At 42.6% G+C, this 12,646-nt stretch overlaps 1 protein-coding gene across 1 annotated transcript in view; it reads left to right on the top strand.

Annotated features, from left to right (window-relative positions):
• The window catches only part of ptchd4 (patched domain containing 4), an 89,523-nt gene that overhangs the window by 20,623 nt on the left and 56,254 nt on the right, over window positions 1–12,646 (top strand). The window contains exon 2 of the mRNA XM_078213731.1: window positions 6,377–6,854. Coding sequence (XP_078069857.1) covers window positions 6,377–6,854 — 478 coding nt within the window. The remainder of the gene's footprint in view (window positions 1–6,376; window positions 6,855–12,646) is intronic.

Genomic DNA, 12,646 nt, shown 5'->3' with positions numbered 1-12,646 from the left:
GCCTCTTATACATTTGAAATGGATATTTTTGAACTGTTAAGATAGCTGTCAAGAGGTCAGGTGGCCTTTGCTTATTCAACGCAGAAGACCAAGCATCCAGAGAATTTCAAATTGAATAACCACAGAGTGCACCTCCCCATGGAATGTCCATAACAAGACAAATGTTATCTATGGAATTCAAACCTGCCATTGTTTGAGGCTTACTCAAAACACAGAGTCAATGGACTTTTATACTCTATTTCTCCAGGTTTGCAGTTTAACAAAGAAAAACTGATGGGACCAGTTATCCACAGATTTGGTGTGAAAGCTTCTATCTCCTATTGTATATCAATGGCCTTTTGGTTTTAAACTGTTCTGCATGGATAATGGCTGTTGGCCATGTCACCAAAACTGGCTTCTGATACTGAGATCTTTAATGGCTCCAAGGTCCAAAAGAGACTTGAGCAGATTACATAAGTTCATCAACTATGCAACATCTACAGAAAAAGGCTATGCCATCTTTGCCTTTTAGGAACAAAGTAGGCAGGCGGTCTGAGAACCTTAAAACTGGCTGCAAATCATTAAACAACCAAAATACTTAACTTGTTCCAGTTTTAAAGTTCACCTGAGCACCAGCCTCCATTTAACTGCATAAAACCTCAGAACCAGCTGTGAACAAGGTTTACAATGCCTTCAGCTCAACTTTAAATCATCAAGTTGATTTCAGAAACCACTGGTCTGCTACTTGTGAAACCATAAATCATAAATCAGAGACTGAATTAACTATAAGCTACAAAAGTACACTATTTGTATCAGTGACCAATCTTTATGTGTGTACGTTTGTGTGGTTGAGAGAGAGAGAGCGAGAGAGAGATTGAGTGTGTGACATTGTATTAATTCCGAGTATGGGAATAAATAACCAACTTTATTTTTGACTCATTAACACTTGCTGCTGAATTATTTAATTGGAATACACACTCCAAAGGTAAGAATAGATGCACCTCTTTCCATTCAAAACATACTGATTACCGGCAGTAGCAGAGCAAATACATTCTGCCAGTGAGAAAAGTTCCAGCTCCTGGAATAAAAGGGACAGTAGCAATATGGATACAAAATTGACTGAGTGACAGGAAACAGGGAGTAGTGGTTAATGGATTTTTTTTGGACTGGAGAAAGATTTGTAGTGGAGTTCCCAGGGGTAAGTGTTGGGATGCTTGCTCTTTCAAATGTATATTAATGATGTAGACCTTGGTGCAAAGGGGACAGTTTCAAAATTTGTGGATGATATGAAATTTGGAAACTGTGTGAATCATGAAGAGGATAGTGTAGAAATTCAAAAGGACATTGACAAATTGATCGAATGGACAGAGAAATGACAGATGAAGTTCAATGCGAGGAAATGTGAAGTGATTCATTTTGGTGGGAAGCACCTGGAGAGGCAATATGAAGCAAAGGAATCAATTCTTAAGGGGCGCATGAGCAGAGGGACCTGAGTATATATGTGTCTAGATCATTGGAGGTGACAGGACAAGTTGCAGGAGCAATTAATAAAGCATTCAGTATCCAGAAAAGAAATCGAGAATTACAAGTCTAATGATGACCATGAAACCATTGTCGATTTTGAAAAGACACATCTGATTCACTAATGTCCTTCGGGGGAGGAAATCTGCCATATTTACCTGGCCTGGCCTACATGTGACTCCAGATCCAACACCCGCTGGAGTGGAGGACAGTTAGAGACAGGCAATAAATGCTGGCTCAGTCAGCGATGCTTATGTCCTGTAAATGATTTTTTAAAAATATGCTGGACTTTATTAATAAGGGCATAGAGTACAAAAGCAAGAGGGCTATGTCAAATCTATATAAAACATTGGTTTGACCTCAACTGGAATATTCCATCCAGTGCTGGGCGCCAGACATTAAGAAAGTGCATCAAAGATCCCTGAGAATGATTTAAGACTTGAGGTTTCAGTTACATAGATAGATTGAAATATTGACGTTCAAATGCTTTGTTGTCGTAACTAATTGGGCCCGATTTTACCATTTTCATTCTAAGTGCTGAATCTGGGCGTAATGCAGATCCGACTTAGAAACCTGCTTTCAGGCGCCCCCATATGCACTCAGCTTGAAAAAAACATCTCCAGTCCAATTCGCGCTGTGGGCGGGGCTTAGCGCGGCCGAAACGATCGGAGTTCTGAACTGAGCATGCGCAGTTAGAAAAACATTTGAAAAAGCGCGCCTGTGTCAGATCGCTCGCGGGCCGCAGAAAGTGGAGAAAGCGGCCCGGGAGCGAAAAACAGGAGTGATGGCCCCCACACACATCACTGTCCCCCTTATCCACCCTCCCACACCCACAGACATCACTGTCCCCCTTACCCCCCCCACTACCCACACACATCACTGTCCCCCTTACCCACCCTCCCCACTACCCACATATATCACTGTCCCCTTTATCCACAGCCCCTACTACCCACAGACATCACCGTCCCCCTTATCCACCCCCCCCCACTGCCCAGACCGATCACCATCCCTGCCCCCCTCCCCCCCACCGATCGCCCGCAGAGTGGCAGCGGACCCCCCTGCCCCCCCCCCCCCCCCCCCACCAGAGATCCATCGGACCCCCCCCACTGGAGATCCATCTGCACCCCCCCCACCAGTGAGCAATTGGGCCTCCCTCCTCCCCCCCCCCCCCAGAAAATGATCTGGCCTCACTCATTCCCCCCCCCCAGAGAATGGTATGGCCTCACTCATGCCCCCTCCACAGAAGAACATCTGACCCATCTCCTCCCTCCCCACCAAACAACGATCAGCCCTCTCCCCCCTCCTCCACTCCAGAGATACATCTGACCTGCCTCCTCCTCCTTCCCCCCCCCCAACCAGACAACGATCTGGCCTCACTCCCCTCTCCCCCCCCCCACCACCACCAGTGATACATCTGACCCACCTCCTCCCCCTTCCCCCCCCCAACCAGACAACGATCTGGCCTCACTCCCCCCCTCCCCCCCACCAGAGAATGCTCTGACCCGCCTCCCTCCTGCCCCCCTCTGATCTGAGTCAGAGAGCCGTTGGAAACACCGAACGCGCTCTTCAGCAGCTGGAGCGCCCGATTCAGACTTTTATTCAGCAGGTCCATTACGGCGCGGTTCCGGATTGGCAAACGTGGTGGTAAAGGGGGAAATGCTGATAAAGTTGGGCGGGCAGCTCATTAATTCAATTTAAATGCATGCAAATGTATTTAAATTGCTGTTGCGCCTGTTTTGGGCGCGAATCGAATCGCCACCATTCCCGGGTTTCTGTAAAGTGGCAATCTGCGCGGACACGGGCGCGGATCGCGTTAATGGCCTCACACAACTTTACCAAGTTTTCGCGCCCGAAAACAGGCACGACACAATGGTAAAATCGGGCCCATTGTGTTTTAACTCCATCCTTAGATAAACACCCCTTCCTTCACCACGGTAACACTGTCTCATTTCTCACTGCAGCAATTTTGTGCTCTCTATTCGTGAGATTGCTAATTTAGTGCTGTATCATGTCGGAATTAAGCTGAAAGTCCATACCCTTTAGAAGTCAACTGACAGCAAAGAAAACACATCTCTTTGGAAATTTCTGAGATTTGTAATAAATTATTGACAATTTTGAACTTGCCACTTGGTAAATCTGGCAGCACCATCAATAAATCAGTTCGCGTGAGATTGTAGAAAGCCTCATTGAAAACGACACAATAGTTAAAACTTAATTTTGTGCTTGTGTGCTGCAGCACTTTTGTTAACCCAATTATAAATGATCTAGAACTGAGGACACTCTTGTTAACCTTCAAAATGTGTTGCGTCAACACAACTGCTTATTAACTGCAATTCCATGGTATTTACAATTTTATTGGTAATATTTGTTACATTAATATGCAAAATTATATTACTATATTGCAGGCCACATTACATATATTTACAACATAACCAGCATATTGCTTTCACTAATATTCTACAACAATTACAGATAGTAAAGTATGCAGAAAAACGTCTTATTTCTTTTGTATATTTATTTACCTCTATTTTATTAATGGCATTACCACCCTGATATTTTTAACACTGACATTAAAATAGTGAAGAGAGGAATGTCCACTAATACCGACAACACTTTTTATTCAGAAGATAACTGTATATATTAAGAACACGTATAATATACATAGAACAGCAACACATTTTATTTATATGGTGTCTTTAATAAAGTGTCCCATGGCACTTCACAGAAGAATTATAAGACAAAATAGGACACTAAGTCATATAAGGTGATATTAGGTCACATGATTTGGTCAAAGGCTTAGGTTTTAAGGAGCACTTAAAAGAGACAAGAGAGGTAGAGAGATGAAGGGCGGGAACTGTGGAGCTTAGTGCCCAAGCTACTGAAGACATGGCTGCCAGTTTTAGAGTGATTAAAATCAGCAATGTTCAAGAGAGCACAATTAGAGGGGTGCAGATATCATAGAGGGTTAGAAACATAGAAACTATAAGCAGGAGTAGGCCATTCAGCCCTTTGAGCCTGCTCCACCATTCATTTTGATCATGGCTGATCATTGAATTCAATATCCTTATCCCCCTTCCTCCCATATCTCTTGATCCCTTTAGCCCCTAGAGTTATATCTAATTTCTTCTTGAAATCAGACAATGTTTTGGCCTCAACTATTCTGTGGTAGTGAATTCCACACATGAATGAAGAGGGGCCGGATAGAAATAGGAGAGGCTGAGACTATGGTGTGACTTGAAAAGAAGGATGGGAATTTTTAAATCCACAGTTCGCCAGTGGAAATGCATGTTAGTCAGTGAGTTCAGAGATGATGGGTGAATGCGATTTGCTGTGTGTAAGGACATGGTAAGAAGTTTAACAATACCAGGTTAAAGTCCAACAGGTTTATTTGGTAGCAAAAGCCACAAGCCCCTTCTTCAGGTGAGTCACCTGAAGAAGGGGCTTAAGGCTCCGAAAGCTTGTGGTTTTTGCTACCAAATAAACCTGTTGGACTTTAACCTGGTGTTGTTAAACTTCTTACTGTGTTTACCCCAGTCCAACGCCGGCATCTCCACATCATGTAAGGACATGGACAGAAGAGGGTTAAATGTTCACATTTCTACAGAGGATGAAGCATAGGAGGTGATCCAGGAGTGCATTGGAATAGTCAAATCTAGAGGGTACAAAGGCATGGATAAGGGTTTCATCAGCAGATGAGCTAAGGCAGGATAGAGTCAAGTGATGTTACTGAGGTGGACGTAGGCTATCTTAGTGATGGCATTGATATGTGAGTGGAAGATTATCTTGGGTTCAGCTACCATGTAGAATTGTAGAATAGTTACAGCATAGGAGGAGGCCATTCAGCCTGTCATACCTATGCTAACTCACAGCAAAAGCAACTCAGCTAACCCACCCTTCCCCGTGGCCCTGTATTTTATGCTCCTCTTCAGGTCTATGTCCAATTATCTTTTGACAGCCACAATTGAATCTGCCTCCATCACACCCTCAGGAAAGACATTCCTGATCCTAAACTCTCACTGCAAATAAGGTTTTTTTCTCTCTGCACATAAAGTAGAGATCCAACTCGGTCAATGCAAATGTGGTAGGATAGGAATTCCATATGCCCATTTGCTACTCTCTTGAATAGAATTCCTGGGTCAAAACCATTTTGCATAATGCAAACAGGTTCCCATGCCATCCACACACGACCAGAGAATTTATCCAGTGGAATCATAAAGAATGTCAGCATGTAACCTTGTCACTCAATGGTGGGCCGGTGAGGGTAGGAGCAGTCTGAGTTCTACAGTCTGACTTACCTTGCTGAGTGACTCTTTAGCCGCTTATCAATCCCCTAATGACAATGAGTCCACCTAAGATGTATTCCAATTAAGATTTGTTTCTACAGAGCTCACTAACAGTCCTTCTATGCCTGCTTCATGCAAGCATATTTACTGTTGACCATACAGTGGGCAGAACTGGCTAGATTTATGGGGCAGTTTGGCACCTCACCGGTGAAAGTAAGATCATAATAGCAGTAGGGTCAGAAGATATCTTCTTTCCTTATCTCATCAAAATTTATCAATGGGACCTGAAAGGGAAGAATACCGCAGGAAGTGGATTCCTCCCTAAATTCCTCGCTCACCCAAATTATACAAATTCATACTAAAAACAGTGCAGAAATTCTAGGTTCACTGGGCTGCGTAGTCAGAATTTATCATCTTTCCAAACAATAGGAATTATTTTGATTATTTTCAGCATGACAACATTAAATGCTTATCAGGTTTTCTTTAGTGATATAATACTGCATGACTTAGCTCGAATATATTTAATGAAAAAATTGTACCAACTTTTTTGTGAACTGTCAGTTAATATGAACATAATCATTTTATCATTAAAGGACGGTAGGGTGACTTTTATCGGACATCAGCTTGGAGGAGTGATCTTCATCCCCAACAGTAGAGAACACCAGGTTAAATCAGCCAGTGCAGTACAGATCACCTACTACCTGCAAAGCTACGGGTCTGCCTTACAAGATGTTGCAGAGAAATGGGAAGCTGAATTCTGCAAGCTCATGCTTAAATTTCAACAGGAGCACAGTGGTCTGCAGCTGCACCCCCTGACATCTTCTGGTCTGTGGAAGGACTTCTATAAGACCAATACTGTGGCCAGGACTGAGGTGGTGGTGAGCCTAGTATTGGTTCTGATTGCTGCCACACTCACCAGCGCAATGAGGGACTGCCTCCGCAGCAAACCCTTTCTAGGACTGCTAGGAGTTATCACAATCTGCCTTTCCACTGTCACTGCAGCAGGGATATTCATCAGCACTGATGGCAAATACAACTCCACTCTACTGGGAATCCCTTTCTTTGCCATGGGTAACTATTGCTCCAAAACCTCTCTTTAATAAACCATAGTTTTAGAGTGTACATTTTCAAGGATACATTTGTGAAGCTTATATCTCCTTTATAATTGATATGATGCAAAATTAACAAAGCTGCGTTAAATGTACTGGAATGTTTCTGACTATTTCTACTGAGACCAATTGTCTCACTGCTGCTTTTTTTTCTTCCTGTGTAATTATAAAATGTGACCACTGGCAGAGGAGTAATTGGATTTTGGAGTAAAAGTCACAACTATTTCAGAACTGACTTCTGCATTGAGAAGAGACTTGATTAAGGAGACAGTACAAAACGTATGCGGGTATCAATTTAAAAGAATTCCACTTTAAGTATCACAGAGAACCTGGGCTGAAATTTGTCTTGGGTAATAGTAAATCAACAATCTGTGGTACACTTGTACGATTTTCCATGGACTACTGATTTACTATCAGCTGTCATGCGCTACCACCCAGGACATATGTAATCTTTCCCACCTATAGGAGAAGTGCAGTAACATTAAGCATGAAGAAAGATTCCACTTCCATTGGAATAACGTCAGAGATAATCTATAACTGGGTTCCATGGGAACTCAAAATTCATGGAAACCGATTTTCTTCCTTGTGGCAACAAAGTGCTCTTAAATTAATTCAGCTTTCACTAAACAAATACATTCAGCACATTTTGTTACCAGTGGTAACTTGATTTCTTACCTTACACGTACGAATTGGGAGCATGAGTAGACCACTTGACCCTCCGAGCCTGCTCTACCATACAATAAGATCATGGCTGATGTAATTTTATCTCAACTTCACATTCCTGCCTACCCCGATAACCTTTCACCCCCTTGCTTAGCAAGAATCTATTTACTTCTGCCTTAAAAATACTCAAAGACAAAGGGTGGGATTTTACAGCCTTGCTCGTGCGAGACCAGAAATTCCCGCCCGCAGTCAATGGACATTTCCGGTGTCCGTCCTTCGCCCGCTCCGATTCCGTGGTGGGCGGGGCAGTAGAATTCCGGCATCTGCTTCAATCACCTTTTGAGGAAGGGAGTTCCAAAGTCTTTGGACTTCTCTTGCTCAAAAGATGGTTAAGGCAGAGTACTTGATTGTATTTAAGGTACAGCTCGATAGATTCCTGATTAAAAAGAGGGTGGAAGATTGTTGGGGGTAGGAAGGAATTTGGGTTGCGGTTACAATCAGATCAGCCATGATCTTATTGAATGGCAAAGCAGGCTTGAAGGGCTGAATGGCCCATCCCTGCTCCTAATTTTTATGTCCATAAGTAAAATAGGTGACCCCTTATTTTTAAACAGTAACCTTATCAACAAAAGTAAGACATTTACCAAATTCATGCCATTTGCCAAGTGGTGTATTTATAAGACCACTTGCGTTGGATTTTACCAGCCCTCTGACAGCAGGTTGGGAAGTGGGAGGCCTCAGATGCTGGTGGCAGAAAGCATTGGGAGAGACCCTCTAGTTTTCCCTTTGCCACAGGATATTCTGAGTGCTGGAAAGGGAAGAGGCACAGCTTCCACCAACTGGAGGCAGGCAGCTGATCAAACCCATTCATTGGAGAATTCAGGGCAATTTTCCACTTCCACTGCCATTTTACTGGTGTCGGGATGGATCCCTGGTGCATGGAAACATGACCACGTAAACTAAGGCATCCTTCCTGTGAGTTCCTACATGTCTGCCCCATTGCCACAGGAGGGCCTTTGCCCTGCTGTTCCCCTCTGATGCCACACTGAAGCACCTGCAGTGATTGGCCCACTGATCACCGGGCTTGCCTGCCTGGTCCCAGCACATTAAATGAAAAAAAAACTTACCTGGCCTTTGAGGGTGCTTCAACGTGGATGCTTCTCAGCAGTGACCACTTCCATCGGTGACAATGTGTGGGCTGCCAACCTGCCAGCCCCTCTCATTGAGCCAGCAGCTCTGAGAGGCTGGCCTCCATCCTCCATTGGACAGCAATCCTGGCAGCGCTCTCTTAGTAGGCGCAACTGATAAAATGCAATCCAGGACCCTGCTGCTCACCCATGCCGGCACGCAGCCTATTTTCAGTGCAAGCCACGGGACAACCTAGGAGATGAGAAAATTCTGGCTGTTATTCTCACTTCTCAGGCCCCTGCACTAGGGAGCTCCCTGCTGTGTGGTGTGGTTCACAGAGATGTAGACAGGAGGTTAATGCTCAGCCTTCAGGATCTTTTCATCACCAAAACAACTGCACAGATATATTAGAGAATCAAATTATTTCCAAAATTGTTTGCCCTTACCTTGTAACTTTACAAATTCCCCATGGGCACTTATAAAGTAATGCATACAAAATCGGGTTTACCATGTTTTATTGCAGAACATTGTATTCAATAGGATTCGCTACAACCTTGCTAGCTCAGCTAAGCAATTTAATTTAGTGAATAGAAACAAAATCACCAATAACCTATGAAAAGTTGGAAGGTCATTCTTACAGTTTCATTCAATTTATTGAATTCTACAGGACAATAGGACCCCACACACAGTCCATTTTCACAAGCAGTGCCTTGGAAGAAAGAATGGTGCACAGTATTTGCATGGCCCAGTGAATTGTAGCCAGCAGTATTGCTGGAGGATGGGTTTCCACATCACAAACTCCTGATATATGGGTATCACAACATCCCACTTAATGTCTTTCTTCATCTTCTTGACAGAGTGGACACATTTTCAAATCAATTTAGAACACGTGGGAAGTATTCATTTAGAATTATTCATGCCAGCTATCAACAATGATCTCTCAATGTGTGACATTATTCTGCAAAGGGTTTTGAATGTTGGTCTGGAATCATCCAAGAGTTTTGAGTGTCTGCTTGCCTCTTAGAGCCTTAATTCAGAATCAGTTGTCATTATTCACTAATTTTTGTGGCCTTGCAGTGGGCTTCTAGCATTCATCCTCTTGAAATGAAGTGATTCCATTATTAGCATTGAATTACGTGGAAGTATTCAAAGGTTTACTAGTTGGATTTGAGGTTTGAAAAAGTAATGAAATGACTACATGATAACTAGAAAAAATACAACAGTAATTCCTGGAAAGCAAATGTAGGATTTCATTGTATTCAATCTATGGCAAATTGTTACTCGTATTACCATTACCAGCCTTTTGGCATCATGGTAAAGGTTTATTGTAGGATTGGGGTTGGGAATAGTGCATTTTATAATTGTTTGAGATCACAATACGCCCAAGGATAGTAAGTACTTTTTAAAAAAAACTTCAGGCCATGGTTACAATTCATGGGACACATTTATGATGCCAGTACTGTACAAAATTTGAAGAAATTGAAATGCGCAGTTGATTTGATAGATGCACTGTCAAGTCGTGATAATTCGCTAATCTTTGGAAGTCAGTGTTATATAAATAACGGCACTGTGACAAGATTAGACTTTTGGAAAGTCTACTGAAAGAACACTGGACCAGATTTTGACATGCCAGTAATGGTGTTCACTGCCACTGGCTGTCAGAGAAGTTCCCCAGCTCCTGAGATATGCAGACCTGTAGCGTACAAATCTAAAAGTTGGAGTGGGTCCAACAATGCTGTATTCCGAATGTTTATTATTTTAATCAGAACAAATTTGCATGGAACCCATGCGAATTTGGGCTAATTGCCTGCTAATTGCAAATCAATTACATTTTAAAATATTAAACCTGTACCAAGGTTAAAGGGGCCTCCTCCCAAATACTTAAAGTGGAGGACTACACCATTCTAGAAATTAAAATAGACTGAATTTTTTAACCTTTTAAAAAATTCGAATGTGGTTCCTCTGTTTAAGAAAGGGAATAGAAATGACCCTGGTAATTATAGGCTGGTTAGTCTTACTTCAGTGGTCGGTAAGTTGATGGAAAAGGTCCTTAGGGATAGGATTTACGACCATTTAGAAAAATGCAGCTTAATCCGGGATAGCCAGCACGGATTTGTGAAGGGCAAGTCTTGCCTCACAAATTTGATAGAATTTTTTGAGGCGGTAACTAAGTGTGTAGATGAAGGTAGTGCAGTTGATGTCATATACATGGATTTTAGTAAGGCGTTTGATAAAGTCCCCCACGGTCGGCTTATGAAGAAAGTAAGGATGTGTGGGATGGAGGGAAGTTTGGCTGATTGGATAGGTAACTGGCTATCTAACAGAAGACAGAGGGTGGTGGTGGATGGAAAATTTTCGGACTGGAAACCGGTTACCAGCGGAGTGCCACAGGGATCAGTGCTTGGTCCTCTGCTATTTGTAATTTTTATAAATGACTTGGAAGAGGGGGCTGAAGGGTGGATCAGTAAATTTGCTGATGACACCAAGATTGGTGGAGTAGTGGATGAGGTGGAGGGCTGTTGTAGGCTGCAAAGAGATATAGATAGGATGCAGAGCTGGGCTGAAAAATGGCAAATGGAGTTTAACCCTGACAAATGCGAGGTGATTCATTTTGGTAGGACTAATTTAAATGTGGATTACAGGGTCAAAGGTAGGGTTCTGAAGAATGTGGAGGAACAGAGAGATCTTGGGGTTCATATCCATAGATCTCTGAAGGTTGCCACTCAAGTGGATAGAGCCGTGAAGAAGGCCTATAGTGTGTTGGCGTTCATTAACAGGGGGTTTGAGTTTAAGAGCCGTGGGGTTATGCTGCAACTGTACAGGACCTTGGTGAGACCACATTTGGAATATTGTGTGCAGTTCTGGTCACCTCACTACAAGAAGGATGTGGAGACACTGGAAAGAGTGCAAAGGAGATTTACTAGGATGCGGCCTGGTTTGGAGGGTAGGTCTTATGAGGAAAGGTTGAGGGAACTTGGGCTTTTCTCTTTGGAGCGGAGGAGGTTGAGAGGAGACTTGATAGAGGTTTATAAGATGATGAGGGGGATAGATAGAGTGAACGTTCGAAGACTATTTCCTCGAGTGAATGGAGCGGTAACTAGGGGGCATAACTATAGGGTTCATGGTGGGAGATATAGGAAGGATGTCCGAGGTAGGTTTTTTACTCAGAGAGTGGTTGGGGTGTGGAATGGACTGCCTGCAGGGATAGTGGAGTCAGAAACTTTAGGAACATTTAAGAAGCTATTGGATAGGCACATGGAGTACTTCAGGATGATAGGGAGGAAATAGCTTGATCTGGGTTTCAGACAAAGCTCGGCACAACATCGTGGGCCGAAGGGCCTGTTCTGTGCTGTACTGTTCTATGTTCTATGTTCTAACTCTGATGAACAGTGTTAAAGAAGTAAAATGTTAAATGTTTTAGCATGATTTATCAGACATTCTAAATATTTTTTAAATTATTTATCTGATCAAATTTATTGCACTTTTGAAAAATATTTAAGTTTTTAACTTTGAAAAAATGTTTGAATTTTTAACCTTTTAATTTGTTTAAATTGTCAATCTAGTAATCTTGATCCTGCTGACTAAATCAGACTCTTTGATGTGCTTTACTGCTGCCATCTGCTTTATGCAGTTGTGGTGCAGTGAATGTAAGCCATACCGAAATCTGCCTGCCTTCTGCTCCCGTGCTACATAGCAATAGTTGCATCCTGCACCAGGTGGAACTCCCTCTCACAGAAACTGAAATTCTCACCAGATGTCTACTGTCATAAGCAACTGCACTTAGATATTGGCTCTTTTTAAGCCAACTAAACATTATTCAATGGTAATTTTAATAGTAGTTTTGAGAACTGTGCTTACTGTAACTATAACATTGGCATAATTGGTTTTAATCCATCACCACCTCACCTTGTATATAAATGAAAATACATAATTTTAATGGTGATAAATAGTTGCTGCACATGA

Source organism: Mustelus asterias, chromosome 5 (genome assembly GCF_964213995.1).
Source record: "Mustelus asterias chromosome 5, sMusAst1.hap1.1, whole genome shotgun sequence".
NCBI lineage: Eukaryota > Metazoa > Chordata > Chondrichthyes > Carcharhiniformes > Triakidae > Mustelus > Mustelus asterias.
Note: the sequence above shows the minus strand (reverse complement) of the source record. Positions and strands in the feature narration are given on the sequence as shown.